At 58.6% G+C, this 27646-nt stretch overlaps 2 protein-coding genes and 1 long non-coding RNA gene across 3 annotated transcripts in view; 1 reads left to right on the top strand and 2 right to left on the bottom strand.

Annotated features, from left to right (window-relative positions):
* AP5Z1 (adaptor related protein complex 5 subunit zeta 1) overlaps positions 1 to 3433 on the bottom strand; it is a 12337-nt gene extending 8904 nt beyond the window's left edge. The window contains 2 exon segments of the mRNA XM_040634720.1: positions 191 to 328; positions 3328 to 3433. Of these exon segments, the coding sequence (XP_040490654.1) occupies positions 191 to 328; positions 3328 to 3368 (179 nt within the window). The 5' untranslated portion in view covers positions 3369 to 3433.
* A 904-nt stretch (positions 3434 to 4337) lies between these two features.
* Positions 4338 to 7583, top strand: LOC103669947. Its single transcript, XR_570456.2, has 3 exons — positions 4338 to 5066; positions 5309 to 5416; positions 5512 to 7583. It is a non-coding gene; the product is annotated as an uncharacterized LOC103669947 (long non-coding RNA).
* A 4276-nt stretch (positions 7584 to 11859) lies between these two features.
* Positions 11860 to 27646, bottom strand: part of FOXK1 (forkhead box K1) — a 65788-nt gene continuing 50001 nt past the window's right edge. Inside the window, 7 exon segments of the mRNA XM_040634719.1 lie at positions 11860 to 14037; positions 14651 to 14875; positions 15627 to 15911; positions 16001 to 16167; positions 18531 to 18724; positions 19367 to 19513; positions 20087 to 20243. Of these exon segments, the coding sequence (XP_040490653.1) occupies positions 13772 to 14037; positions 14651 to 14875; positions 15627 to 15911; positions 16001 to 16167; positions 18531 to 18724; positions 19367 to 19513; positions 20087 to 20243 (1441 nt within the window). The 3' untranslated portion in view covers positions 11860 to 13771.

The following is a 27646-nucleotide window of genomic DNA, read 5'->3' as shown; positions in this document are numbered from 1 at the left end:
CCCCCCCCCCCCCCCCCCGAGGCCGCCCGGGGCCTGCTGGCCGGCAGAGAGCGCTCCGTGTGCGAGAGCGCCGGAAGCACCACTTTCAGTGCGGGTGAGACGCCGACGCGCCACGTGTGGACAGGCACGGCCCCCAACGTGGCCTCACATGGTGGGAGCCTGAATCCCCCCCGCAGATCATCGCACGCACTTCCTCTTGTATTTCGTGGCTGAGACGATGAGAAAGAGCCTCTGCAGGGCATCCACCGCGTCGGGCCCCGGCTCGTCCTTCTGCAGCAGCTTAACGACCCGGGAACAAAACTTCTGCAGCTCCTCATCCTGGATCTCCCTAAACCGAGAGCAGGGCGTCGGCAACCTGGTGTTGGCGGACCGGGCCACGGGAGCCGGAAATGCCGCCCTGAGCCGAGACGGGTGGCCCTGGGGCTGGAGGAACACCCCCAGGGAGCAGAGAAGTCCAGATGTCGCATGGGAGCGCGAGGCCACCACCCATGGCTCCTCCCTCCCTGGGCCGTGGCCGTGGCCGTGTCACTCCGTTTCCCGGCCAGCAGGGCTGTCGGGAGAACACCATGCCATCAGCTACAGCAGACCCCGTCACGGAGACGCCACCGCTCCGGACTTCTGTTGTCCCAGGAGCAGAAAAACTAAACCGATGGATGTTAGGAGTCAAAATGAAGGGAAGTTTAGTCTGAAATAAGTTGCTTTTCACAAAGCTTCCTTCAATGAGCCTGTAACTTCTGGGAGCAAGAGTGCAATCTTCTATACGAAGGGGCAAACGTTGTGACACGTCGTCTGCCCGCTACAGTTTTTTTTTTTTTTTAAAGATTTTTTATTTACTTATTTGACAGAGATAGAGACAGGCAGCGAGAGAGGGAACACAAGCAGGGGGAGTGGGAGAGGAAGAAGCAGGCTCTTAGAGGAGGAGCCTGATGTGGGGCTCGATCCCAGATCGCCGGGATCACGCCCTGAGCCGAAGGCAGATGCTTAACTGCTGTGCCACCCAGGCGCCCCTACAGTTTCTTATTCTAGTATTTATTCTGCTTCGTTAAAAAACATACATATTAAGCATCAACAACAAGTAAAATATTGAACAAAGTCTCAAAACAGAAACCTGGTTTTTTAGGTTTCTGTTCCAGTGCAAAAGGCAAGACAAGCCCAGGAGACACAGTACTAGGGGGCCCCCTCCAGCCCCCTAGCCACAGCTGAAGTCCACTGAATCTGGGCTGGACCAATCAGATGCTTGGGCTCAGGGACCTGGAATTTTGAAGCAAGAGCGACGGGGCAGCCCCAGCCTCAGGCTGACAAGGAGGCTGGCCTAGTGTCCGGGGCTGGGGGCCTGGGGCTGCTTCCTGTTTCTTGTTCTTACTTGAAGGCCCACAGATGAACCTCGTGAACTCCCCACCACTTCTGGTCTCCCTCCCACCTCCTAACCCATCTTCTTGTCTTACAAACACAACAGTCCCACGTGGGATGAGGACCCAGAAAGACAAGAGGCCTGGTCAGGTCTGTTTCTCATCGGGCTAACGAGACTGAGTGGGAAGCCAGCAGGCTGCCTCAAATTAACATGGCAGACTCTTTCCTAGAATGGTGGAACCCCTCATGCTAATTAATCTCTTCCAGTATATTCTCTACATTGAGGGATTCTTTCTAAAAGGCCAGTCTGCTCAAACCCCCCAACAGCTCCCCAGTGCTTTCAAACCCAAACTCCTACTGACGCTAACAAGGCTTACAGGGTCCCGGGCCCTCCTCACTTCTCTAAGAACCACGAGTCCTGTTTACCCTCTGCCTGAAACACACCTCACTGGCTACCCCCTCACACACAGCCTCTGATGAGTGTCTCAGGCTTCTGGAAACCTCCCTCACCTGCTGCACACCCCCGTCCACCCCTTCTCCGAGTCCCACTTCCTTCACTCGTCTTCAGCTTACAGAAGATGCTCCTGGTGACTTTTTCCACCCTTGCTTTCCATCCCCGAAAAGTTCAGACACTAAAATCCAGCGCAAATCCTAACTCCCGGACGTTAGCAACTTCTTTTAAAGCGCCACCCACACCACAAGCTTAGAGCGGAAGACAGTGAGAACCAGTAAGACGTAACTGATGACGGCTAGCTTTCCTCAAACACTGACAGGGAGAAGTCGCGGAAGTCATGCACCTTACGGATATCGAACCATACGGTACCCTCAAGCCCCCCACTCACCCACCCAAGACAGAGAGAGGGGAGGAGTGAGAATTCAGACAGTGAAGGCTATTCTTTACGCCTCTCATTCTGCGAAGTTGTGACCTGGAGTAGAAGGTGAGCTGGGGAGAGGAAAGTCCTGTGAAGCACTGGGCGCGTCTCAGCTCTTGTCTCTCGGCAAGAACGCGGAGGTGAGTATGCCCCACGTTAAGTGAGAGGCTATTTTCACTTCAAACTAGCCCTAAATTCAAGTGAGCTCGAGCTGTAATGCTGGAGAATCTGTCCAACAGTGAAGGAGACACAGACGGTGTCTTTCTGAGATTTTCAAGGGTTGTTTTGACCACAGAAGATTTCGCCCTGTTCCCAGCCTTCAGAACCGAATCTGCATTCAAGATCTTGTTTCCCTAAATTTACGGCAGCCTCAACCATCCCAGTCTTTCCCACCAATTGGTCCAGCTCCAGATTCAGTTTTAGGGTTTTTATAAAAAGTTTACCACTGGCTTGTGGTGCTGACTGCATTTTCTTCTAAACAAGTGGAGTCAGGTCTTAACACTGTCTGATGGACTGTTTTAGTCCTAGCCTGCATTCTGCGTTCTCCCATCGCTGGTTGGGTGCTGAGGAAAGGGGCTACTGACCAGTCAGTGGGAGTCCAGGGCCAGCTGGGGGCCAGGAGCAGGTGGTAATTTCTCGACCCTACCTAATGCATCCCTAGGGGAGAGATTTTTTAAATCGCAGATTCTGCACTTAGCTCCCCCAGTTCCTCGGATGGTATGAGATTGCTGAGCCTGGCACGCAGAGCTCGCCAGGCCTCAATGCCAGCAGGCTCTCATCTCTTGGCGGCTTCATACTCTTGCCCCTGAAACATCCGACAGCCTCTGGCTCCCCGACCTTCCTGCTGGACTTGCGGGTGTCGCCGACCAGCCTGGGGGGGCCCCGCCCCGCTTCCCTTGCACGCACCCTTCGCAACGCCGCAGCCACCGGGGACCGGCGGGACGCTCCCCGGGCCCCTCCCCCCGGGCCTGGACGGCCGGCCTCCCCGCCCCCCGGTTCTCTAGAGCGGGTCTAGGTGGGCTGCTCCAGATCGCCGCGCGCGGGCCCCGTTCTGTGACACCCCCCCTTCCCCCCGCCAGGAGCCCCAAGGGAAAGGCCGGGGCACCTGGCCTGGTGGAGCAGACTCTCGGCCCCCGCGGTGAACATGCCGCTGTCGCTGTCGCCGCCGCCGCCGCCCGGAGAGGCAGCCCCACCGCTTCCGGGTCGCGTCACGTGCCGCATCACGTGGGCGCGGCGGCGGCCAATGGGCTTTGGTGGAGCCTGTTCCCGCGGGGGCGGGGCCGTCAGCCAGCCGGCCGCGGGTCCAGGTGGGTTCCTGGTCGCGTTGGCGGGCTGCGGACCCCGGAACTTCGGCACCCCCGGACCCCAAGACCCTAGGCTAGGACCTCAGCACCCTGGGACTCCGAGCTCCCAGGCCCTATGACCCGGGAACCTAGGCACCCTGGGACCCTGAGACCCTAGGACCCCGTGACCCCAGGACATTGGCACCCCAGGACCCAAGGCCCCCCCCCACCCCATAGACTCTGGGCACCCGGGTCCTTTAGGAGATGGCCTGGGGCCAGCCCCAGCACCACTGCCCCACTTCTAGGTTGTCTCCTGACCACGGATGGCCCTGTCGTGTGCGGGTCCTTTGCTCAGGATGACCTGAAAACATGCACATGCTCTGTAGGCAGAATCAGTAACCATTCAGGGCTAGGATTTGTAGGACCTGAAGACAGATTTGGGGACAGGAGGAGGAACAGGGCAATGGCAGGTTTCTGGCTTTCTGCATGGTACCATTCCCTTGGCACTGGGGCAGAAGAGAAGTTTGGGGAGTCATTCGTTCAATGAGCCAGCAATGACTGAGTCCCTTCGCTGTGCTAGGGAGTATTTTAGGTTCTGGGAAACAGTGAACAGGGGAGGCCAGGCCCCTGCCCTCGGGGAATTTATAGTCAACAGGTGGACAGTGATCAAATACACAAACACACACCACAGCCTAGCAGTGGGAATGCCATGAAGGGGGGATGAAGCCAAGTAAGGGCAGGCGCTGCAACGATCGGGTGTCTGGGCAGGGTGGTGGGTCAGGGGGCCTCGGAGGGATAAGCAGTGGGGAGACGCTTTAAGGGGGCCAGCTACTCACCTGCCAGAAACCCGGACTTGGCGGTTTTGAGATGCTCTGATGGCCCCCAGGAGGCGTGGAGGGCGACAGGTGTGGAGGAATTAGAGACGAGCTGCAGCGACGAGGACGGGGCTGGGCCAGGAGGTCTATTATAGGTGGTCCTGGGGGAAGGCCAAGCACTGTGCATCAACTCCGAGCCGAGTTTTATTATTACCACTTGAAGGACGATTGGACTGAAGCTAAAACCGAGTGAGGTGCCTAAGGTCACACACCTGTCAGCGGAGAAGCACGCTGAGCCAGCAGCCACGCTGTCCCCTGCCCGCCGCCCGCTGAGGAATGGCCAGAGCAGTGGGAAGACATCTGAGAGAATGCAGCTGCCGCTAGGAGCAGGGAGTGGGGAGTTGGAGGGGGGGGGTCCCAGGGCTAGGAGGGGAGGCACCTGGGGGTGGCCCGACGCGGCTGGTCCTGGCTGGGCTGCCGAAGCTAACTGCAGTGGACTGCCCTTGGCAGAGCCTCTGATGAAGGATGTTGCCAGGGCAGGAAGCACCCTCCTGCCTTCCAGGCCCTGGTACCGAAGGGAGAGGCTGGCAGAGCAGAGGCGGGGTTGGCGCCCCCACCCCCAGCCCCGGCGCCGGAATCCCAAGTGCACAGGAGGCTGGGTGCGAAGCTGTCAGCTGGTGGTCTGATCATGACCCATGGCCGTGGAGGGAGTTTGCTGGTTTACCTGGGCCGTGGCAAATCCACAGGTATGTGCACTGAGACCTGGGACATTTGAGACCTGGAAGGGAGTTCAAATACTGGTCTTGTAGCTTAAAAACATGTTTTTTAGGGTAAAACATATATGAAGTACACAGATTGTGAGTGAACTCCATGATCCTTCCCGTTAATCCGTGGTATGCTCGTAAATGTTTCACTGGCTCACGGCGGGCCGAGGGGCTGACCTGTAACGTTTGATGATTTCCGTGTATAAATACCCCCCAAATGGCAGATTTCCAGCTGCCAACGTGACGTCACTGCACTGCTGGGAGAGCCGCAGAAACCGAACAGACACGAGGGATGGGAATGACCCGGAGAGCAGAGCTAGAGTCAGATGAGAGTAAGAGATGAACCGTGTACTTACCACCTTCATTTTTAATGTAATTATTTAATTGTAAGTTTATACCATTAAAATTTGAATAATGGCTTTATTAGCAGCTGGCTCCCGAAACTCCCGGAAACGCAGCAAGCTGCTCTGGCAAGCCAACCCCGGCCCAGTCCTCCCCGCGGGCTCCCGGTGCCTCCTCTCAGCACTGTGGCTTAGTGCTGCCTGTCCATGCTTCATACAAACGGGGCCCTGCAGTGCGGAGCCTTCTCTGTGGCTCTTGTCCCTGAGACTGGCCTGCGTCGGGGTATTGGAGCCCACTGCCCTCACCGCTGCGTCCTGTGAGTGGGTGACCATAGGGACATATCACCACTCGGCCGTTCTGCTGTCAGTGAACCCCTGGCTTTGGTACCATGCGCTCAGCTGGACGCGCAGTTGGTCTGCAGTGGGGGTCGTGCCCTCACCTGGCTTTGGTACCAACCTGACTTCTGCTGAGAACACAGCTGTGTTCTCTCTGCACGCACGCACACCCCAAGCCTCTTCCCAATGGTGACAATACATAATGGTTTCTCACAAAATTCACATTTGTGTAAAATGTTATCTTGAGGTCGTCTTATTATCTATTTAAAGTGGGCTCCTTGCCCGGCACGGAGCTCAGCATGGGGCTCGAACTCACCACCCAGAGATCATGACCTGAGCTGAAATCAAGAGTTGGACGCTTCCCCGACCGAGCCACCCAGGCGCCCCTGTCTTAAGGTCTTACTAGTGAGAAATGGTTGTCTTAACAGCAAAACGGCAAAAGCTGCACCTTTCAGAAAGATGCTAACTGGCCATCACGCTCTCGAGACTTACTGTCCTCACTCCTGCTTGTTATTTGGCTAAAATCCTGCAACGTCCTGTTGCTCCTGTGATAAGGCCGCCATCAGAGTCTTACCGTGTCCGTGGGGTAACGTGAAGGACAGCCGTGCTCAGATGTCAGCGACAGCCGCAGGCACCTGTAGACTCCGAAAAAGGCCAGTTACTGAGCTCGAAGAGGTGACGAGCGACAGGCACGGACACTAGAAAACCTTGACAGAAAGTGTGTTGTGACAAGTGCACGCATCTCCGAGATCCAAGTCAGGGGCCTCCTGCAGTGGACTCACCCGTCTTCCTGCGACGATTTAATCGTAAAGCTGCTGGCGCTGCAGAGAAGGGATTTCACCACAGCCTGCGTGCCCTGGGCCACTGGATCCAGAGCCCTGCAAGGCAGGGACGTCCCCCACCCCACAGCTGGACTTTGAACCCCAGTCTGACTCAGGCATCCAAGCCGAGCGCCTTTGCTAACGTTGCCTCAGCTTTGCCGTCAGGACCCAGAACAAGGCCTATGAGACAACGTGCACACAGGGGCAGAAAGTTGCATGCAGCTGAGTGCTGGCAGGAGAGACCCCAGCCGTCCAGGGTCAGCTTCCGGGGGGTGCACGAGCCCAGCCACGGAGGCAGCTGTGGGCACGGGGCATCCCCAGCTGCATGCAGGTGCCCAGGAGTGGGGCGAGGCTCCGCTGGCTCCTCTGCGTCCGGGGGCAGATGCGAGCGGTCTTCCTGTCCCTGGCGCTGCAAACACTTGGATTCAGGGAACTCGCTGGGGCTCGGTGAGGCCAGGACATCACGGGCACCTCCCCTGTCAGTTTGCGTCTTCCCAGGAATGGGCTACTGAGCACGATGGGAGAACGCACAGCTTCCCCAGCCCGCGGCGCCTCGGCTCAGGAGCCGCTTCCAGGCAGCGCGTGGGGGCTGCGTGTCCAGGCTATCTGCCCATCCACCCATCTGTCCCCCAGCAGCGACTCCCAAGGACCACACGGAGCCCCCGGCTCGTCTCTGTAATATATAATTTTATTTCTGGTTATAGAAACAAATGCTAAGAGGAGAAACAGAACTTCCCCATCCACATACAACAATTTAACAGATAAAAGGACAGTTAAAATAAATGAAAAACAAAAAAGTAGAAATTTAAAACTTTGTTATAGCTTTAAAACATTAACGTCTGATACAATTAGAAATCACATTCAGATCTCAAACTTTTAAAAAAAAGTATGGCTCCTTATTAAAAAAATACTGTATCCCATTTGAAATGAAAATGCAGGCGGGCCCAGCTGCTGCAGGCCTCTCGTCTTTCTGAGGAGGGGACCGCTGGCTCCCTGCCCTCCTGGGCTTCCCATGGACCGACGCGCGCACAGGTGGCGGAAGCCCGCAGCGTGGCGGGGCCTTCGACCCCGTGAGCTAGTTTCCACTGTATGGGGTACTGCCGCTTTTAAAGCAGTGATTATTACACGCGCTGTGGAAAATACTTTAGACAGCCACTGTAAAAAAACACGCTCTCACACGCGCACGCACACACACCCCTAACACCCGCCCCCCAAATTATCTTTACAGGAGAATTACCAGCAGGTAAGAAAAAAAAATCTCAGGACTGGTTTAATCCCTCCTCTCATGCCCCGAGCTGCGGGCGAGGGGGTTTGCCGGGCACGCGCAGCTCGCGGGGCTGAACTCGGCGGGTCCAGGTGAGAGTTGGGGTCACACTTTTGTCTCTTTCTTCCCCGACCCCACCCCCATCCTGAAATACAAACCGAGCCGTGTAAATGAAGAACATGGTATCCAGAAAGCCTTCTGGAAAGGAAGCTGGGAGGGAAGCAGAGAAGGGCCACATTTTAAATGTTTGATTTTCGTTCCCATTTTCACGGATTAAAAAAGAATGAAAAAGATGTGGGTCAGTTAACACAGAAACTTAGAGGCTAAGAGCTTAAGAGGCCACAAGCCCAGGTGAACGTCCTTCACGCCCGTTGACTTCATGTGGGAAAACCCAGCTCGGAGTCACAGACCTCGTTCCAGCCCAGAATGTGTGGCATTCAGGGGACAGGTCACCACGCGCCTCATGACTCTGGGAGACGGATCAGAAGGGCAAGCCCCGTTACTGCAGCTAGGAACCTCCCTCCCGGGCACATTTTACTGTTTCTGACACGGGTAAACCACCAATAAATATTTGGATGAATCAAATGAACAAACCATTCCAGAAAAGACTCCCAAATAGAGAAGGAACGAGCATTCTTCCAAGTGTATTTGACTCTCTTAAAATCACAGGGTTGGCGCAAAGAGGAGAGAGCCACCTGGAGACCCTCTGGAGGGCCTGGGAAGTGGGTGGGAGACTGGAACCCACAGGAAGTAGGCGGCCTAACAGGTCCTGTGCAACAGGCCGCGGCTGATCCCCCACCCCCTGCGGCTGGCTCCCCCCCCCCCGCCCCCTAGATCCCTACTTGTCCTCTCCCAAGTGCGCCCGGTGACAAGCAGGTGCCAGGGCTGGACGAAGTGCTTTGTGGGGTTTCTCCTTAGACACAGAGATGCTCTGCTCACTCTTGGCTGAACGGTAAGGGCCCAAACCACAGGTTAGGATAATGAAGACACAGGATCCCCAAGTCTCACTAATTCGAAGAAGATTTTCATTTCCATCCTGTGTGAAATGCAGCGCAAATGCCAGTGCCCAGTGGTGGGCAGAGCCTCCCCGTAACTCCCGGCCGCGGGTGACCCGCAGGAGACCTAAGTGTCGGGGCAGGAGCCGCCGGTCCAGATGGGCACAGACCCACTGCTCTGATGTGCTGGAGACACCGAGAGGCCCATCAAGCTCGGAGGAATGGGCCTTCAGCCTTCCCACCTCTGTGTACGTGCCTTGTGCCACCGAGAACCTTCCCACCCCACTGACCCTAGGGGAGGCCGGCGCGGGCAGCACCCCCACATGCCCGGGGCCCCGGCTTTGCGGGCCTGGCTCCTGGTGCCTCCGTGCTGACCCCCAGGACGCAGAGCTGAGCTGCGGCTGAGCCCGGGGCCCCCAGTGGCTGTAGGGCCATCCGCCCTGTGGGGGGCCTTCCTCACACAGGAGGAGACGTTCCTTGCACACAGTCCGGAGGTGAGCCTGCTGCCCTGCGGTTCAGAGGACACCCTGGGTCACAGAGCCCCGTCTCAGAAGCGGCTGTGCCCGCGGGGTCTGGCGTGGAGGGCAGCCGTGGCCGCACACGCATTCCACCGAGGCAGGCCTAGCGCGTCCGGCCAGGGGGCCATCACGGCGGCTGGCGAGGGGCTGCGGGGCCAAACCAGCAGTGGGGCTGTGGTCGGGGGCCGCACCTGGCCTGGTGCACACGTGCGGCCACCACACGGCAGGGCCTTCCCCCTCGCAGCCTCACGGCCTCCAGCCGGCTACCTGATTCTAGAACAAAGAGTGCGCTCCACACTCGGCCCGGAGACAGGCGTCGTGCGCACGGGCGGCCCTGAGGCCCCTTTCAGGGGAGCTACGTCCTCCCACAGACGTGAGGCTGGGCCGTGGGCCCCAAGGCGTCCTCCACCCCACACAGTCGCTCACACCCCCCGGACTGACAGCTGCGCTCCAAGAGCTCAGGGAACTGTGCGTCTTCTCTGACGCGTTTTCACATTTGACGAAGTGCTCCTTTCTTCACACGAGGCCTGTTTTTGTTCTATGAAGAAACTGACCCCAAGGCCAAAGGTTAAGCCTGCTCTTTCTCCTGAATTCTGAATGGCCCACGAGAGGGTTCCTACGGAGGGGGCTCGTGCCGCTCCCCCTGGAGAGGATGCTGCCCCCGGATGCTCGGGAAGCGAGGACGCGGACTCAGTGACGCTCATGGCCTCAGGCCGGTCCTCCACCGGTCCCAGCGAGGAGCAGAAGAGGGACCAGAAGGTCCCCACTGAACCCTCTGGGGTCAGGCTGCCCGAGGCAAGGTGAGGCCCCTGCCCTCTGGCCATGGTCACACCCCCACCCCGAACCCGTTCCTTCCCTGCTCGAGAATCACAGAATACTCATTTTATCAACCCAGAAAGCCCTCCCCATCTTCTCGACTTGGCTCAGTTCTTAAACAGAGGCAAAGAAAAACAGCAACTCTTAACATGCACCCGCTGGAGATGGAAGCTCACGGGCATGGCCGTGGGCACACGGAGCCTGTTCCCCCAGGGTTGGCCTCGTGCTGGTCTGCACGGTGGACCAGCGATGGGTCCTGCCGTTCCTGGAGCGCGGGTCAGGGCCGACACGGCCATGTCCTGGGACGAGGGGCTGTTCCGGAACCTGCCAACCTTCCCCGAGGGAAGCAAGCCACGGACCCTTTAAGAATTTGCAGAGAAGGTGGAGAAGGGACAGTCGGCCCGATCCCTTACGGCACTGCAGCGGCCTGTCCTCAGCAGAGGCTAGCAGGCGGTACTTGGGAGGGCGGCCCCATGGAAGAAAGATGCGGACAGCTCATGAGGTCCACCCTGGGGCGCCAGGAGCCTTGCCTCCGTGGCCTTCCGTGTCCCACACTGCTCCACTCACTGGGCCTTGTGACTGCTGTGACCTCTGGGCACAACCCTCCTCCTTCCAGCATGATACCAGACTATCTTGGTGGGAAAATGGCCAACTACTGAAAAGTAGTTACTCATGTGACTTCCTTCCTGTGCAGAGAGGGTGTTTCCTGTCTCTGGTGCTGGTAAACGTGGCGACCGGTCAAGCAGGAGACCCAGAAGAGGCACGTGGTACCTGGGTGGAGAGGGCCTGCGTGCCCCGGGTCATGTCTCAGGAGGAGGTGGGCCCCTCCCAAAGCCCGCACCCCTTTGGCCTGGCTGACCTCTTCACACACACTCGAGCCCCTGGGTGATCAAAGAGAAGGTCCTCGGACCCCTGAAGCCCTGATGACGGCAGCATTGTGCAGAACTTACTTCCGTTTCTCCCAATCTTGGCTGGGGTTGGCCCACCCTCTACGACCCACGCTTGTGCCGGGTCACGTCTGGCCTGGCGCTCTTGCTTCCCGGCTGGGGGAGACCATCCCTTGGTCGGCTCCAAGGGCACAGACCTTTCTGCTGTAAGATGCTGGTGATGGCCTTCGGCTGTCAGTCCCAGGACACGAGCCAGCTGAGCCAGGCCTGCTCTCTGATCAGATGACCAGAAACCCATCTAGAAACTGTCTGTGAACCCGGAGTGGCCACTTTCCCAGGGCCCAGCATAAGCTGACCTCACGGGGTCTCCTCCTTGGTCCCAGCAGGAGCTGAAAAGGCACGAGCTCTCCACGTGGCACAATAGCACCCATCCACATTCGGACCTCCCCATGCTCCCTCCTCCTGGAACCACAGCCCGAATAGAGTGCAATCGTCACAAAAATAAGCAGAAACCAAACATCTCGAAAGCTGGGAAAGCAAAGGGTCAGGGCCAGACTGACCTGATCAGGCCTGACATGCATCCGTGGCCGACTGTCCTGCGTTCTCTGGAGCTGGTGTCAGCTTTTCTATGGAGGCAAACCCGGGCAGTCCCCCTCGCAAGGACCCCGTAAACGATGACCATGGGAGGAAAGAAGCAACAGGTGAGCTAAAGGCAGGCCCGCGGCGAGGGGTCGACCCGCCCATGTGCATGCCATGGCCTCCACCCAACCCACATGCCCTCTCACGCACACACCAGACACAGCAAAAGACAAAGTTTATAAAGCAACAGAAAACGTCGATGCAGAACAGAGCGCGACTTCTCATCACCGAGGACGGCACACCCGGCCAACGCTATCCCAACGTCACTGAAGGCAACAGGTATGGACTTCACAAAAGAGCTTTTTCCCACTTAAAGTTTGGTGCCATAGAAACTACTGGTTCGGAGCTTGAAGAACACCAGGACAGGCATCACCCCAGTCCAGGCAGGAGGAGGACACTCCGCACATGTCCCTGGAAACCGACAGCTGTGGCTGCGAGACGGCTCGTCACACCCACCCCGGCCGCTGCCGAGTTCTGGCTGCGGGCGAGGCACGCTCTCCATACAAGCCAATCTTGCCCAACCGGCCTTGAGATTGTGTTCCACGGTTTCCCTCTAGTTCTGAGCCAAAACCTGACGTGGCCCTCGAGGCCTGCTCTTCCTCTTGGGGGCTTTCCAGGGCCTGTGCGGTCTCGTGGGTGCTGCCGTCGGGGCAGGTGGGGGCAGGCAGCTTTGCTGGTGGGAGACTAATGCTGAGGACAGGCAACTTCCAGGAAGAAAAACTGTCCCCGCTGGACTTCTGTGAGGGGCCTGGGGCTGCTGTGCTGGGTGGTGTCCAGCGCCGGGGCGGCCAGCCAAATTTAAAGTTACTTTTCACAGACGCACTTAACATTTCCTGAGAATGTTCTCCAAGAGGACCTGAAGAACTATAATTTGGATCCGGAACTGGGCTATAAATCAGGCAGCGTGGGCTCACCTCCTGCTCCGCAAACAGCTCCATGGGGAGCAAGGGGCGTCTGCATGCGCAGGGGTCCCTCCCCAGGGGAGCTGGTGCCACTCGCCGGGTCGCAGGGCCAGGCCAACAGAGTCCGCAAGAGCCGATGGCAGGGGCGGCGCGGCCACTGCTCACAGCCCCGGAGCCCCGGGCACAGGAGACGGTGGGACGTACAGCAGGAGGTACGTGTTGGGCAATAAAGCAAGTGTGACTGGGTGACAACGGCGGTGGGAGAAGCGCTATGCGTCCCATGGCATGCAGGCGCCGGGGCCTCAGGCCCTCAGAGGACACAGGGCTCGCCGATTCCTGGACGAGGGGCCGCGTGCTCCTCATGCGGAGAGCTCTCCGCTCCGAACGCCAACCCGGCGGCCGTCGATCTTTCTTGAAGTTAGCAGACGGAGCAGCAGCAGCGACCCTTCCCGGGGATTAATGCTGGTACGCGGCCCAGGCCCACAGCGTGACACTGTCCACAGACGCAGGCCTCACAGATACGAGCTTCCTTCCGTGTTTGTCTCAGGTTTATGATTAAACCTCAATTTGTTTCAACAAAACAAGAAGTATTTGGGGTCCAAAGCCAAACCAGAGCCCCCTCCCCCCGATTAATGCCAAGACTTTCTATGTCGCTATTTCAGGGCAAAAACCCCACAAGACAGTCTGAGCTTTGGCAGTTCTCGCCTCTCTCCTGCCTCCTCCTGCTCGGCTGCTGACAGGCGTATGCCCACCGCCGGCCCCTCCCGCGCACGGCCTCTGTCCGTCCTCGGGGGGCGAAGGCCGCTCTGGAAGCCTCGCCTGTGCGCGTGGCTGGGCCGGCCCGTGGTCCAGCCCTTGACCATAGGCCTGGGAGAGAAAACGGTGCAAGGGAGAAGGAAAATAAAAACAAGCATTCCCGAATCATACAATCAGCTGTCTGAACTTGTTTATGGGTTTTGTTTTAAACCACAGCAGGGGCAGGAGACAGAACAAGGAGACGAGTGTGTCCGGGGCAGGCAGGTGGAGGCCGTCCTGTCCGCATGGCACGTGCGCAGGTCAGCGTGGCGCCCCCTTGTCACGGTCCACAGGCGGCAGGAGGCCGGCGGTCAGGGCCCGGCTCCAGAATCCCTTTTGGCGAGCATCCCACTCGGCCCACACGCAGGCGACTTCACTCCCCGGTTCCGGGTCCCTGCGGGCCGGCGGCCGCGATCACCCCGGCCTGCGCCGTCACAGTTCCACTGGGCTCCTCCACGCGTGACCTTTTGACCTCGGGCTCCCCGGTGGAAGAGGCAGATGTGGCAGCAGTGGCTGGGGTCGCCGGGGTGGCGGCCGCTGCTGCCGGCTCCTCGGGCCCCACCTCGCACACCCGCGTGACCACCACCGGCGTGGATGAACTAGCCTGGGCTGCCAGGAGCTGCAGGGGGCTTGTGAGGGCTAGGAGTGGAGGAAAAAGAGATTTGCGTTGGGAACAGGCAAGGACCAGTGCACAGTCACTGCACAAGGCCAAGTAAACCACACCGGACCCTGGCTTCCAGCACGCCCGGCCCCGGGTGCCAGCCCTTCGCCGGCTCCCACAGCGGTGGAGCCTCGTGTGTCATGCCCTCCCTGCCCCAACCCTGCTCTCGCCCGAAGGGCCTCCTCTTGCTGCGTATCCCTGCAGACAGCTAGGGGACTCCTGCCCTCACCTCTAGCAGGTGCTTAACACAGGCCACCTGCCCTGAACCATCCTATGCACGCTGGATGCCCCTGCGACCCTCCCTGCAGCTGCACCCCTGCCCCCGTGTGCGTGCGCCCTCCCTGCCCCCCTCCAACCGTTTCCCTGCCCCCCGACCTCTCGCCTAACCCGGCAGGGCATGAGCGCGGTGACGTGGGGAACTGCCTCTGTGGCAGGGCTTGAGCCTTGGCGGGACCACAGTGGCCACGTGGCGCAGACGCTCAACAAACAGGGCGCGGCAAGGGGATCACCGGATGGCGTGGCCACGCGTTCTCATGCCACAGGCACCACAGGTGCAACGGCGGGGCCGAGCAGGCGCAGGCAGGGCCTCACCGTAAGTGCTGCCAGCTAAACTGTTCGTGGGGACCGCGTGCTTTCCATTCTGAGTGACGGCCCGGACGGGGAGGTGGTGCTGCCCGATGGTCACCGGTGCGGCCGGCTGCAGGATGGCGACCGTGTGCCCGGGGACCCCCGGGGCCATCTGGCTGGCCACCGTCTGGATGACGCGGCTGGCGGCGGGGATGGTGGCGAACGCGATGGTGGGCTTCTCTTCCAGGCCTGCAGGGAGAAAGGGTGTCAGAGCCCCGCCCGCCTGACGGGGGCGGCCCGCTCTCATTTGTGCTCAGCAGGAAGTCTGTTTATGGGGGGAACGGACCGTGGTTTGAAGCATCGACTATTCTCAAAAGAAAAATCCTACCAACAAAATACATTTCAAACAAGAGAAAAACAGTAGGGATTTAAAAAAACATCTAAATACCTTGAACTTTAACCAACCCACAGGTAATCGGAGAAAGAAAACATTATTTGGAATGAAAAGCTTGGCACTTGGAACCACGATCTTCTTTCTCCAAAATGCTTCGTCCTTGTGACGCTACGCACGGGCTGCGGACGGAGGCCTGTAAGGCCAGGAGACCGTGTGGCTCCAGGGCTCCCCGGGGGCTCCTGCTGAACTGGCTGCAGTTTCAGTACTGACCCTGTGACCCCTTGGGCTTGAGACGCCCACCGCAGGAATCCGCAGCGACTTTTTATGTTATGTGACTTCTAAGCCACTTCAAGCCCGCAACCCAGGCTGTCACCTCGGGGGCTGTGCACCTGGAGGTGTTACCGCCCAAGGATGGCACCCTTCAGAGGACGATTGGTGGTGTTTAAGGACACACACCCCGAAAAAAACAAGTAGCAGGGAGGAAAGGTGGCAGCCTGAGAACCATCGGCCCCCAGAGACAGCCTGTGGCCCTAGCACGTGGGCTCCGTCCCGGAGACCAAGGACAGCCGTACCCGTCCCAGCCCGGTGAGCGCACGACTGCGTTACCTCTAGCCTCGCTGCCCAGGTCCAGCACGGCTGTGCCCGCCGCCTCGTGGGTGCCCCCTGCCGAGGCCTGGCTGGCGAGGATGTACCCATTGGCGGAGCTGGCGGAGGTGGTGACCACCCTGAGCATGGTGACGGGGGGAGCCTGCTGCACGACGTGGATCGCGTGGCCCGAGGGCTGCTGCGCCGTCACTATGGACGCTGGCATGTAGGCGACGGGCTTGGCCACCAGGCTGGGCGGTCGGGGAGGCACAGCCATGATCACCGGCTGGGCGCTGACGGGAGAGCCTGCATGAGAAGGAGCATGACCACTGAGGCCCGCAGCTGCGTGAGGCTCCGATCTGCCGCGCCGGGAGGAGGGACAAGACCATTCTTACCGGGTGCACTCTGGGAGTACCGATACTCTGGAACAGAAGCTAACTTTGACCCAAAGTCAGGGTCATGTGGAATGGGTGAGCCCTCTCGAGACAGGCACTCTGGGGTCTGCAGGCCGCTAGAACGAGGGGACATTAGCCCAGGGTGAGTGGGTGAAGCGGGAGCACTCCTAAGAAGAAAACAAGAGAAAGAACCGTGGTAGTAAGGACACGAGGTCAGAAACGAAAGTGGTGTTTCACAAAACACAAACATCCCAACATCCGCGTTACGCGGCACCTCTGCCAGCCTTTCCTGATGTGTCTCTATCCCCGGAGGCGTTTCCAACACTAACACAACCTTCCGCGGTGACAACGAGCCACCTGGTAAACGCAAGAGCAACCGGGCGCGTAAGCCCAGGAAGTGGGAGGACGCCGTGCTCTTCGTGGCTTCCCAGAGCGCTGACTTCCGGAAGGGGACCAGCCAGTCTTCCACGGAAGCATTAAAAACATACGCTTTGATGGGACAGGTGCAAATTTCCCACCAGGACAGATCTACAACCGAGGGAGCAGACAGGCCTTGGGCGCACGGCTGTTGGCCTTGCACTGCTAACAGTCCAGGGGAGGGCTCCCTCCGTCACCGTTCGCCCGGGTTCTAAAACAGCACTATGGTCCGGCTCGTGCCAGTGAGGGCTGGCCTGGGACCGGCTGTGCAGCATGGGGACTCGGTCCCGAGAAACAGAATCCCAGGGTCGACCCAAACCTTCGGAGGCAGGACGCTGGGGCTGCCTGGAGGGGGCGGTCTTCAGCCCACGTTTATCATTAGCACAGTAAACACCGCCATGGATGTGTCGTCTACCTCGCCAGACACGTGGGTGCTGCGGGCGCCCTGGTCCCCTTGGGCACAGACCTGGCCCACCGCCCGCCCCTCGAGTCTTCCTCCTGCTTCTCCCACCTCTCAGCTGGCTCGCCTGCCTCCCAGCCAGACCTGGAGCCCGTCTGCTCATGCCCGGGTCCCTCCCAGCCCCCGAGCCTGTGACAGCCTTCCTTCTGACCTCAGGAGCCCAAATTTCAGGCAGGCCCCCTTTAACTCTGCACCAAATCTACCCTCCTGCTGCTTCCCACCCACACAAACATACCCACTGCCTCCCTCCTAAAAAATCCAGGTTCTGCAGCCACGAGAGTCCCTCCCTCTCCTTAACACACAGCTCACACAGCCTTCCTTCCGGGCCAAGAGTGTCCTGCTTGCCACTACGCAGATTCACAAGACTGTGTCCCTGACGCCCAGAGTGACTGTGAAGACAGGCCCACCTCGTCGTCCTCCAGAGACACTGCTTCCCCTTATCCGGGTTCCCTGGGCAGGGCTGGGCACAGAGAGCCAGCCCCATAACCGGTCCCCTAGCTGGCAAACAGGCTGATCTAACAAGCGAAAGGTCGTGGGGGGTCACTGTTATGTATTGAACTGTGTCCCCAGAAATCACCAGTGCCTCACAAGGGGACCTTGCTTGGAGTCAGTAGGTAGGATGGTCCCTAACCCAGTGACCAGCATCCTCAAAGGGACAGTCTGGACACCGACGTGCTCAGGGAGAAGGGCAGGGGAGATGCAGGCAGAGGTCAGGGAGCTGCATCCACGAGCCCAGGGGTGCTGGAGACTGCCAGCAAAGCCTCAACAGCCGGGAGAGGCCTGGCGCAGACGCCCTCACGCCTCAGAGGAACGCACCCCGCCGCCACAGTGACCTCTGGCTACAGATGCATGAGAGAGGAGGCTCTGTCGTTCCGGCCGCCGGGTGTGTGGGCCACTGCTCCCGCAGCCCTAGCAAACCCAGCTACTCCAGCAACATTTCTCTCCAAGCCCTACTGAAGCAGTGTGGTGTTCTGGAAAATCCGAGCCCAGATGAAACGTTCTGAATTCCTACCTCACCAGCACGACCGTCACCTTTGTTTCAACTTCTACTTTGGCTATAGACCTGAGAATCACGGTAGCCCCTGTTCCAGACATTTCTGGACGTCTGAGCGGTCTTTCGTGGAACCACATGAGCTGCATGCTGAAGCGAAAAGCGCCAGGTGCCAACGCTCCCTTCCAGGCGGAAGAACTTTGGAGAGCATCTGTCCTCTCTTGCCCATGCTTTCCCTGGACTGGTGACCTTGGGAAGACCTCTGGGCCTGTCCATGTGCAGCTTGGCCTGATGGACCGTGCTGGCCTCGAGCGTGCAGAGCGGGAGGGTCCCCGACCAGAGGCCATATCCCAAGGTCAGCTTCATTAATGACACAGCCTGTTTGAGCTTGACCAGACCTGCTTGTCGGTCCCTCCGCTGGGACGCTTGCTTCCACCGAATGCTGCGAGCTGCAGGCCCCTTCTACTCCTCTCTGGTTTCAGGTTCTGTTCCCACCACCACCCATGTTTTGGCTTCTGAGAACGGACACGTCAGAGGAGCAGACAGGGGTCTGCTTACTAACTTTACTATCACACGACGAGTTTAAAGTGCCAAAGGGGCTCCCGTGAATGTGGACATCTCGGGAGTCAGGCTGCTGACCGAGGAGCCGAGCAGGGGCTTACCTGGACGACAGAGGCCCGAAGGGGGTGCGGAAACAGGAGACGCCCCTCTGCCTCCGTTTTCGGAATGCCTGTTCCACGAGCTTCGCTTCCGAGGCAGGGTCTATTCGCCAAAAAGACCCCTTCCCAGGTTCCTCCTGGGAACGAGGGACTTTAATAAAGTAACGGTTCAAAGAAAGGTTGTGTCGGATTGAATTCTGTGGGCAAGCAGAGATATTCACCAGTTAGCAAGTGAGGAAACAAACTGAATCCGAACGCAACGGACACGAGACCAGAGGTGATGGGGCAGCCAGGCATTCGTGCCGGTGAGGGCGCTCCACGGGGTGGCAAGGTCACTGGATTCTACCAGGAAGTGCAAAGGCACAGTGGTAGCTTTTCCTAACAAAATTCAGCATGGCGTTCCTTATAGAAAAAGTGAGACAGAAGGACAAGCCACGGCCTAGGAGTATGTGGATCGGAACTTGGACTAAGTCAACCGGCCGAGGGGAAAGAACAACCATGGGAAGAATGCTCCCGAACAAGCATGACACGAGGTCTGCCGGTCCCGGGACACGCGGGCCGCTGTGAGCGTGCACGTGCACCGTCCATTTCCACACAGCGCAGGATTGGAAGGCACGGTAAGTGTGAAAACACTGCAAAGTAACCAACCCTCCCTTCTCTGGACGTTGGAGGGAGAGAAGACTATTTGGACTCACAGGGGCCGTCGCTCAGTTCAGATGCGCCCCAGGCCATCCATGGAGACACCCCTGGACGACTCCGCCCCACAGAAAACGACCTGTGCGTTGGCTCCCTTGTCCAAGACAGTGGCGGGAGCCTGGCTTCTCGGGCCTGGGCCTCACCTGCCAGCCTTTGTCAGCCGTCCGGTAGTAGGGGTAATGCTTGGTGATGTGAGCATAGATCCCGCTCAGTGTTAGCTGCCGGTCCTGCGCCGACGAGATGGCCTGCACGATCAGCTGAGCGTACGAGTACGGCGGCTTCGACTCGTCCTGAGAACAAAGGCAGCGTGCTGTGAGCTTCGGCAGGCTTTCCCAGCCCCCCTGCCGTGTGCCCCCGCTCCCCGAGGGCCCTAGCGATCGGGACAGAGGGCAGTGGCGTGCCCACCTAACTCAGTCTCAGTGACCACCACCCGTCTCGCCAATGTGCGTGCACCCGACAAGGGATAGCCATTCTGGCCCCACGCGGGGAAAAAGCAGATTTTCATCATACTTTAATTCTGAAATTTCTCCCTTCCTCTGCAAACTGACTGAAAAACAGGTATCAGAAGAGAATGAGCTAAGATATGAAGTTGTAAGGAAAAACCCTGAAACCGTCCTGTCACCCATGGACGAGACAAGGGCAGAATGCGGAGAAGGTGCAGAGCGGGAAGGAGCAGTGTCCCTGGGGCCCACATGCGACCTTCATGAAGGAGCAAAGCGTGCTGTCTGGGCGGAGGGCTGGTGTCCTGCCCCCGAGCCCCGCTCGTTCTCACGCCGGCGCCCCGCAAGCCTGAGGCACCCCGCAAGCCCGCTGCGCCCCGCATACGGTCACCGCGCAGCCCCACGTGCCATCAGGCCTGAGACCTTAGGGCTGTCCCCTCCGGACGCGTCCGCCTGCTGCTCCGAGGCGGCCTTCGCGGCAAACTCGGCGGCCAGCTGCAGGTCCGAGGTCACGTTCTGAACAAAGCGGTAGCCGGATGACCCCGCTCCGCGCGGACTGGCCGGGCAGGAGTTGGGAACACTGTGGAGAGAAACGACACGTCCTGACTTCACGATCTGGAAAAAGAGGACTTGAGGTCTCGGATTTCAGGACCTAGCTGGGTGATGCGGGGTGACAGAGAAATGCAGCCCCTTCCTTCCCTGTGTTGTCACGACGCTGCACCTCGCCTGCGGGGAAGGACGCACGCAGCGCCACCAGAGATCAGGTGCCGTCCACACACGGCGGGCGCGACGCGTGGTCCTGCAGCGGCAGTTTCTGCTCACGGTGGGGAGCTGTGGACCCTGAGAAGCAGGTTTATGCGCAGCCACCCAGCAGGCCGGCTCCCTGCGGCAAGGCCTGGGCCTGAAGGGCACCACCCACCGCGCAGGCAGGTCGGGCTGAGCATGCCCTGTGGCTGCTGTCACGTGCTCACTGTCCACGCGAGGGCGCTGTGGGCCAAGGCTGGGGAGACGACTTGAGAGCCAGCATGAGGACCTCTGGGACAGCCCCACCCCCAATTCCTCGGGGCCACAGCCGCAGTTCAGCCCCTGAGGCCCACACTGGCTGTCTCTCTCCAGGGCCGCCATGCCAATCCGAGGTGGGAAACTGTGGCCAAATACACGGGCCGGACACACCTATGGCTCAAGTGGGTCCAGAGCACACACTGGCGGGTGCCAGGCCTGCAGGGTCCCTGGCCCGCTTCCTGCTGGAACGTACTAAGCCCAGCTCGGCGGCGACAGGCGCTGTTGGCACAGTGCCTCTCGTTAACAAGGTGGACTTTGGTTATCAAACTACAACAAAATTCTGATTCTGAAAACTAATTCTATTACAAAATATTCAGAGGCAACCAATGCAAACACGGTGTCACAAGCCCAGGTAAAAGGTGCCTCTGCTGGGAGCTGACCAGAGCCCTGTTGGCCAGCCTCCTGCGGGACCACAGGCACCCCTCCCTCCACAGATCCCAGCCCGTGGAGCAGCGATGAAGTCCTCCCAAAGTCATAGAGGACCCGGGCCCCTGCCTGCAGGGCCAGCACCCCACCAGGAACCACCCAGAAGGCCCAGGTTTCCGAGCATGCCCCATGTGCTCTTGCATCCACCCCTCTGTCCCTCTGCCAGAGCCCCCTGGGGCCCCAGATTGCAAGGCCTCTCAAGTGAGAAGCCTCGTTCTCTTCTCTGCCACATTCCCCAGATCTGGGAGAGACAGTTGTGAACACAGCCTCCGGTCAACAATATAAACAGGCCAGGTAAAGGCAGGAAAGGGTAATAAAACCAGCTTTTTCTTAACTTATTTTGGAACCAGATATACAAAACCCAAGCTTATAACGCTGGGGCGGGACTGGTAACACATTCACGCACTAGGAAACAGGCTTCTCAAACACAGCCGTTTGGGAACCAAATGCCACCGCACGCGGCACGAAGATGTGGCTCAACAGTCACATGACCCTGAGGTGAGGGGCTTTTCCTGAAGATTCTCTGTGCCGTGTTCTGCCAAATGGTGTGAAGCTCAGGACGCCCCTTTGTGTTGCAGCCCCGTCAGCCCCACTGGTTCCCACACACGCCCAACGCCCCCGCGGACCTGAACACAGTAAAGCACATCAGACCCCGAGGGACGAGAACCGCCACCTCCTGGAGACACAGTCACACCCAAGCAGGCAGCAGGTGGCTTCCTGACCTTGCGTGACACTGACCGGGCACCCTTACCAGTGGCGAGGACACACGTGACCTCTGCACGTAGGCACATGGGGCCGTGCTGCCCGCCACAGGTCACTATTCTGCAGAAGACTGAAGAAAATTTACCTCAAGCTCTCAGAGGCAAAGCCCTGAGAAAAGGCTGTCATTCACCAAAGAATGATTGCGAACGGGAGTAATCCACTGGGGAGCAAGCATGGGCGCGCGGGGGCAGCTGGGTGGCTTGTGCCGGCCAGCGCTTGCGGGGAAGTTTGGTGGGGACGGACCTGGCCATGACCTCAGAGCTGCCCAGCAGGCCCGTCCCAGCAGAACACGAGCTTGTGTGCGCGACCTTCTAGCCTCAGAGCAGCTAGCTTCTCCATGAACCCCCAGCTGTCCCCGCAGGCCGGTCTCTGCTGAGAGCGCTGCGCCTGGCGCCCGGCCGCCCCGACGTCACACCACCACCCGAAGAGAAGGACGAAAGCGAGATGCCACGTGAGCTCAGCTCCACGATGGGCCTCAGAGGGGCGGGTGTGAGATGGGGGCTGGGGGGCCCTAGGGCTTACAGCAAGGCTCCCACCCTGGGGAAACCCACCAAGGCACTCAGTGTCCCAACCAGAGTTGTGTCCCGCCCTCCTGAAAATCTCCCTCACTACTAGCAAAAGCTGGAATTTTTTTTTTTTATTTTTGAGTAGACTCCATGCCCAGTGTGGGCCTTGAACTCACGACCCCGAGATAAAGAGCCACGAGATCTACTGACAGCCAGCCAGGCTTAAGCAAAGACTGCTCCCCTTGTGGGGGCCCCACTGTCCAAGTGTGCGGCAAGCCTGCATCTGGGCACACAAGGAAGGAGCAGAGGCCGCGGAGCCGCCACCCGCCAGACGTGACACTAAACAAACGCCCGTTCTTCCTGAGTCAAGATTCCAGGTGGAAATGCAGTGGAACGTGCACTTTAGACCACGGGTCGCTGATCCCCCCTCTGTGGGAAAACAGCTCCTAAGTCACATTTCTGCTTCAGGCGAGAGAGGCTTATGGTCCTGGGGGGCAGCTGCCTGGGCTGGCCCGTCCTGCCAGCCGCGGCTCTGGGTTGGGACAGCCATCACGCGGGGGCAAACCCACGCTGGCTCTGTGACCGCCCAGGACGGGACCTCTGTGACCACACAAGTCATGCCCAGAAATGACTCTGAATCCTCCATTTACAGACACTGGAAAAGAACGAACAGCCTGATGGGAAAAGGTGTTTCCAGGTCTCACTGTGACAGTAAGAATTCCGGCTGAGAAAAACCAATGGGACGGAAGGCTGGCCTACCAAGTCCGTCCCTAGAGCCCGCGGTGAGCCTTCTCTGCGCTGCCCTGTTGCCACCCCTCCAGGATGCCCCCAAGCCCCGCCAGGCCCTCGACCCCCACCCAGATGCCTGCCTGGCCTGGTCTGCCCTGGGGCTGTGTGCATTTTCCTCCCGGGCCAGCCTCCTGGGACTGGATTCAGACCACATGGCCCTGAGATCACAGTGGGCACCTGGGACCGCCCTGGGGTGTGTGTGTGTGTGTGCGTGTGTGTGTGCGTGTGCGTGTGCGTGTGTGCGCGCGCACGCGCACGCATTTTGTGCTGAAGTCTGTAAGGCGTGGTCAGGTCTTCTCCCCTCCCTGGACCGCTCCCGGGTCTCATCCAGAGAACCACGGACCCTGCGCCCCAAACACTGGGCCCAGAAAGGTTGCTGGGGGGTCTATGTTCCACCTCCCTGCCCACCCCCAGGAGGGGCACTTGGAACCCCTCCCTGAGCCCCAGGCCCACACCACAACCTCAGAGATCATCCAAACAGTTTTCTGGAAGCTTAGTCTTTTTTGCGGAGTGTTACTGAGCTTTTAATTAGATTATTAATTTTTGGTTGAAAAATCGAATAAGCTCCTCGGTGGGATGGCAGCCGAGCGGACAGACCTTTCAGGCAGATCACACTTACGATGAATAGGCAGTTAAGTGGTAAATTTGTTTTTCGTTCACGCCTTTTGAACTTTTTCTGAAAACTAGGATGTTTTTATTCTACAAAATAAGTGCTTCAATTAAAGTAAATATCCTTTCTTATTGAAACACCGTTTCAGTGAACTTACAGTCTTGCCTCCTAATCTCCCCGGCTTTGCTGAGACGCACCTGTCCCGCCCACACAGGCGGGTGGGGGATGAAAACAGCAAAACAGAGCGTGGCCTTGACCCCAGAAGGGCAGACAGTATTCATTAGCTGGTGAGAAGGCCACTAAGGCACTTGCGGAGGACAGGGAAACGTTCTTCGAATTTCAAAAAGAGGAGAAAGGGAAGCTCAGTGAAAGGTGGGAGGAGAGCCCCCTCCCCTAGCCCCCAGAGCCATGGGAAACTGCCGGGACAGGGAGGGAGGGCGGCAAAGGGTAAGAGCACAAGGGGAAGCTCTCTGGAAACATACTGTCAGCTCCCAGCGCTGCAGACCTGCAGACATGCTGGCGGACGTGGGGACGCAGGGACACTGCGTGCTCAGAGGCCAAACATCCGATCCAAGAGGGTCAGGAGCCGGGGGGGCACCAAACTCTCTAATGGCAACATTCAGAGCTAGAAAGTGATTTTAAGGTGTGGGGGGAAAAATGTGTCCCACCAAGAACTCTCCACATAGTGAAACCCTTCGGCTAGTGTGAATGGACAAAAACGATGATTTTTAGGCATGGAAGATTTTTTGTGTTTTTAATTTACCTGTCCTGTACGTGTTTCCAGGAAGCAACCAGAGGATGTTCCCCAATAACACCGCGGAGCAGATCGGGGAAAGGGAAAGACTGGGCAGAGGGAGATCCCGGAATGACTGGGGAACTGATCCCAGGGTCGGAGGTGCCCCAGGCTGGGTCCAGGTGGAAGGAGACCAGGCCCCCGAGGACAGTCTTCCCAGCAGGTCTGCATGACGGACAGAGCTGGGAACACGGGACATTCGTGGGGGCAGTGGGTGGACGTGCAGGTCAGAAGGAGGGAACCAAACGCAGCAAACAGGGCCTAAGACCAACCCCCCGCCTGCCGCCCCACCCCGGGCAGGAGCAGCCAAAGTGCGAGCGAGGAAACGGTGGGCGCTGCAGCCACTATGGGCACCCTAAGAAAACGCCTGTGCTCACAGACCCAACAGTCCTGAGGTCCCGGGGCCAAACCCTGAATTTCCACCTAGGAAGTCAATACGGGACACACCGAAAAGCCGAGTCATACGGTGGACCACGCAGAGGTGAGCAAACACGGGCAGAGCTCGGAGGCGGGTGGGGACTGTCCCCGCGGTGCCGCCTTGGTGCATGTCTCAGTTCTTACACTATGTGCAAGGATCCCCAGGATAGAAACCAGCTGTCTAAAAGTTTCAGTGGCATCGACGAGGCTGGCGCTATCCCCGTGGCAGCGGCTCCACAGCGCGCTCCACCGCTGCACGCAGTCCGCCAGGCGGCATCTGCTCTCCGGGCCGTCAGCAGCCGATCCGGGACTGGCCGGGCGCCTGCGTCTCACAGCACCACCGTGCGGGTGAAGGCAGACGGGGAGCCTGCCCGCCGCTCACCCGGCGAGAACGCCAGCAAGTAGTCCAATCCTCATCACTGCTCCTAAAATCCCGCGGCTGGTGACTCTCAAAGAGCATAGTTTCAACAAAATAAGCACGTCGAAGAATTGCATCGCCTCGGCATAAGACGTGCAGAAGTTTTGGAAGGGCAGCTTCAGACTGGCCACCCGAGAGCAGGACACTGGACATGGCCTGTGGGTCCCCTAGTGGGAACTCGGGAAGCAAATTCCAGCCCCTGCGGTGTGGTGACTCGGAAAGGCGCCCAAGACCCAGCGAGAAAGGAGAAGACCGCGCAGGAGGACACTGGACTCTACAGGGCCTTCCTGGGGAGAAGGGACCCACGCAGCTCCTCTGAGATGAGCCATCAGGAACGTTTAGAGGAGACGCACCCCATGCACCTGTCCTGCGAAAGGCACGGTGGGGGAGCTTTATTTTCTGAAATGTTTGAGTTCTGTATAATGCATACACAGTATTCCTGTAATCAGAAAAAAATAAGAAAACAGGGAAAGAAAATCCACAGAGGCCAGCTTCCGAGACCTCTCTTAAGGAACGCTTAAGATAAACGTGATGCTGCAAAATCCTGGAAAGCCATTTCACAAGCCTGTCTCGTTTCTGCACTGCATTCTGCCCGGTGCGCAGCAGCCAGCAGACTGGCCCGAGCTGCTCCTCAGCTCAGATGTCACCAGGTGTGCGCACACCCCGAGGGGTGGCCCGCCCGGTGCAGACCTTGGGGGCTGCTCCCCTCAGCCCTCACCCTCCAGGGTCTTCCTGGTTCCCAGAGTGTGAGGCCTGGCAAGGGCCCTCCGTCATTGGGTCAAGTGCCCACGCGAGAACAACGGTGCACGCAGGCCGGGCGTCACCCAGAAGGCACGGCCAAGAACACACGAAGCAGGAACCTTCAAAGGGCCCCTGAGAGATGTGCCCAAGAACTGGGAAACAGCCACCCCAGTAAAGATAAGAACTTTCAACATCTTAGAGCCAAAATACACCCTGGCACGGACTTCGGAAGAAGGGAAAATACAAAGAATGTGGAGGGCCCGCCTTTCTGTGTCGATGAACCAATTTTTATTTCTTGGAGCTTTCGGGCAGGGAAAGGGACCACGTGGGGGTGTGAGGTCCACAGGTACAGGTGCTGGAAAGGAAAGTGGCCACCAGGTGAGCTACAGATGATGGGGCTCCTGGACCAAAGGATCAGGGGGCCCCTGCTGGCAGGACCAGAAGCATCTGGACGCTGGCTGGGAGCTGTGACGCAGGAAACATCAAGCCAAGGAAGGACCCAGTGGGCGGGAAGAATGCAAGCACTTCTCTCGGACGGAGGGGACAGATCGAAGGGAAGGGAGGGCGGCCGAGCTCTAACCACTGATGGGGTGAAACTGCCCCGAAGACCACGGTCAAGTGTGGTTTCAGTTTGAAGTCAGTGGCTTAGACTTTGCCAGGTTTCACAACACAAACCACTCTGGTTTTTGATCTCTACCTTGAAAAAAAATCAAGGAAAAGTCTTCTTAAAGAACCAGTTTATAAAGTCTGGCTCTCAGTGAAGACCAGCTCCCCTCCTTCTGTGCTGACCCCTTCCTCTGGCTTCATTTCCTCTCTGTCCCTAACACTCCCAGCTCCAAGAGCTCTTCATAGATTGGTGTCTCGTTTTGTAAAACCCAGAAAATGATTAACTGATTTCTTCTTCCTAAAAACACCACTTCTTTGCAAAACGAAAAGAAAAGGTCAACAAAATGCTGCTGAAGACAGCAGAATCTATTTCAAAGAGCGTTCATTCATTTTCTGGGTGGAGTAACATCAGTGCAAAAAAAAAAAAAACCAAAACACAAACAAACGCCCAAAAACAAAACACAAACCCAGCCACAGGAGTGCCACACCCCCTAGCCGGCATTGCCGTGGAAGCAGAAAAAGGCCAAACAGAAAGGACGGCGGGTGGGGTCGGAGTGTGGGGTGGGGCTGTTTGTTCTCGAGAATGTTCCTCCCGGGGCAGCCGCTTGGAAAACCCTGGAGGAGACAAGAGCTCAGGCCAGGGTGCTGGATAAGCCGTCCCGGCAGGAAAGCAACCCAAACTGAGGCCCCCAGGCGGCCCGGGCGAGCTGGCCAATGGCGCGAGCGGGACGCAGGCACACCAAACTAGGAGAGGAGGCGCCCTCCCTTCCTGCTGTGTTGCCAGAGGGACTGTTGGCGACAGCTGCGCAGGCAGGCCTCGAGCAGGGTGCCAGCGCCACCCCCCCCCCCCCCG

Source organism: Ursus maritimus, unplaced genomic scaffold (assembly GCF_017311325.1).
Source record: "Ursus maritimus isolate PB19 unplaced genomic scaffold, ASM1731132v1 scaffold_2, whole genome shotgun sequence".
Lineage (NCBI taxonomy): Eukaryota > Metazoa > Chordata > Mammalia > Carnivora > Ursidae > Ursus > Ursus maritimus.
Note: the sequence above shows the minus strand (reverse complement) of the source record. Positions and strands in the feature narration are given on the sequence as shown.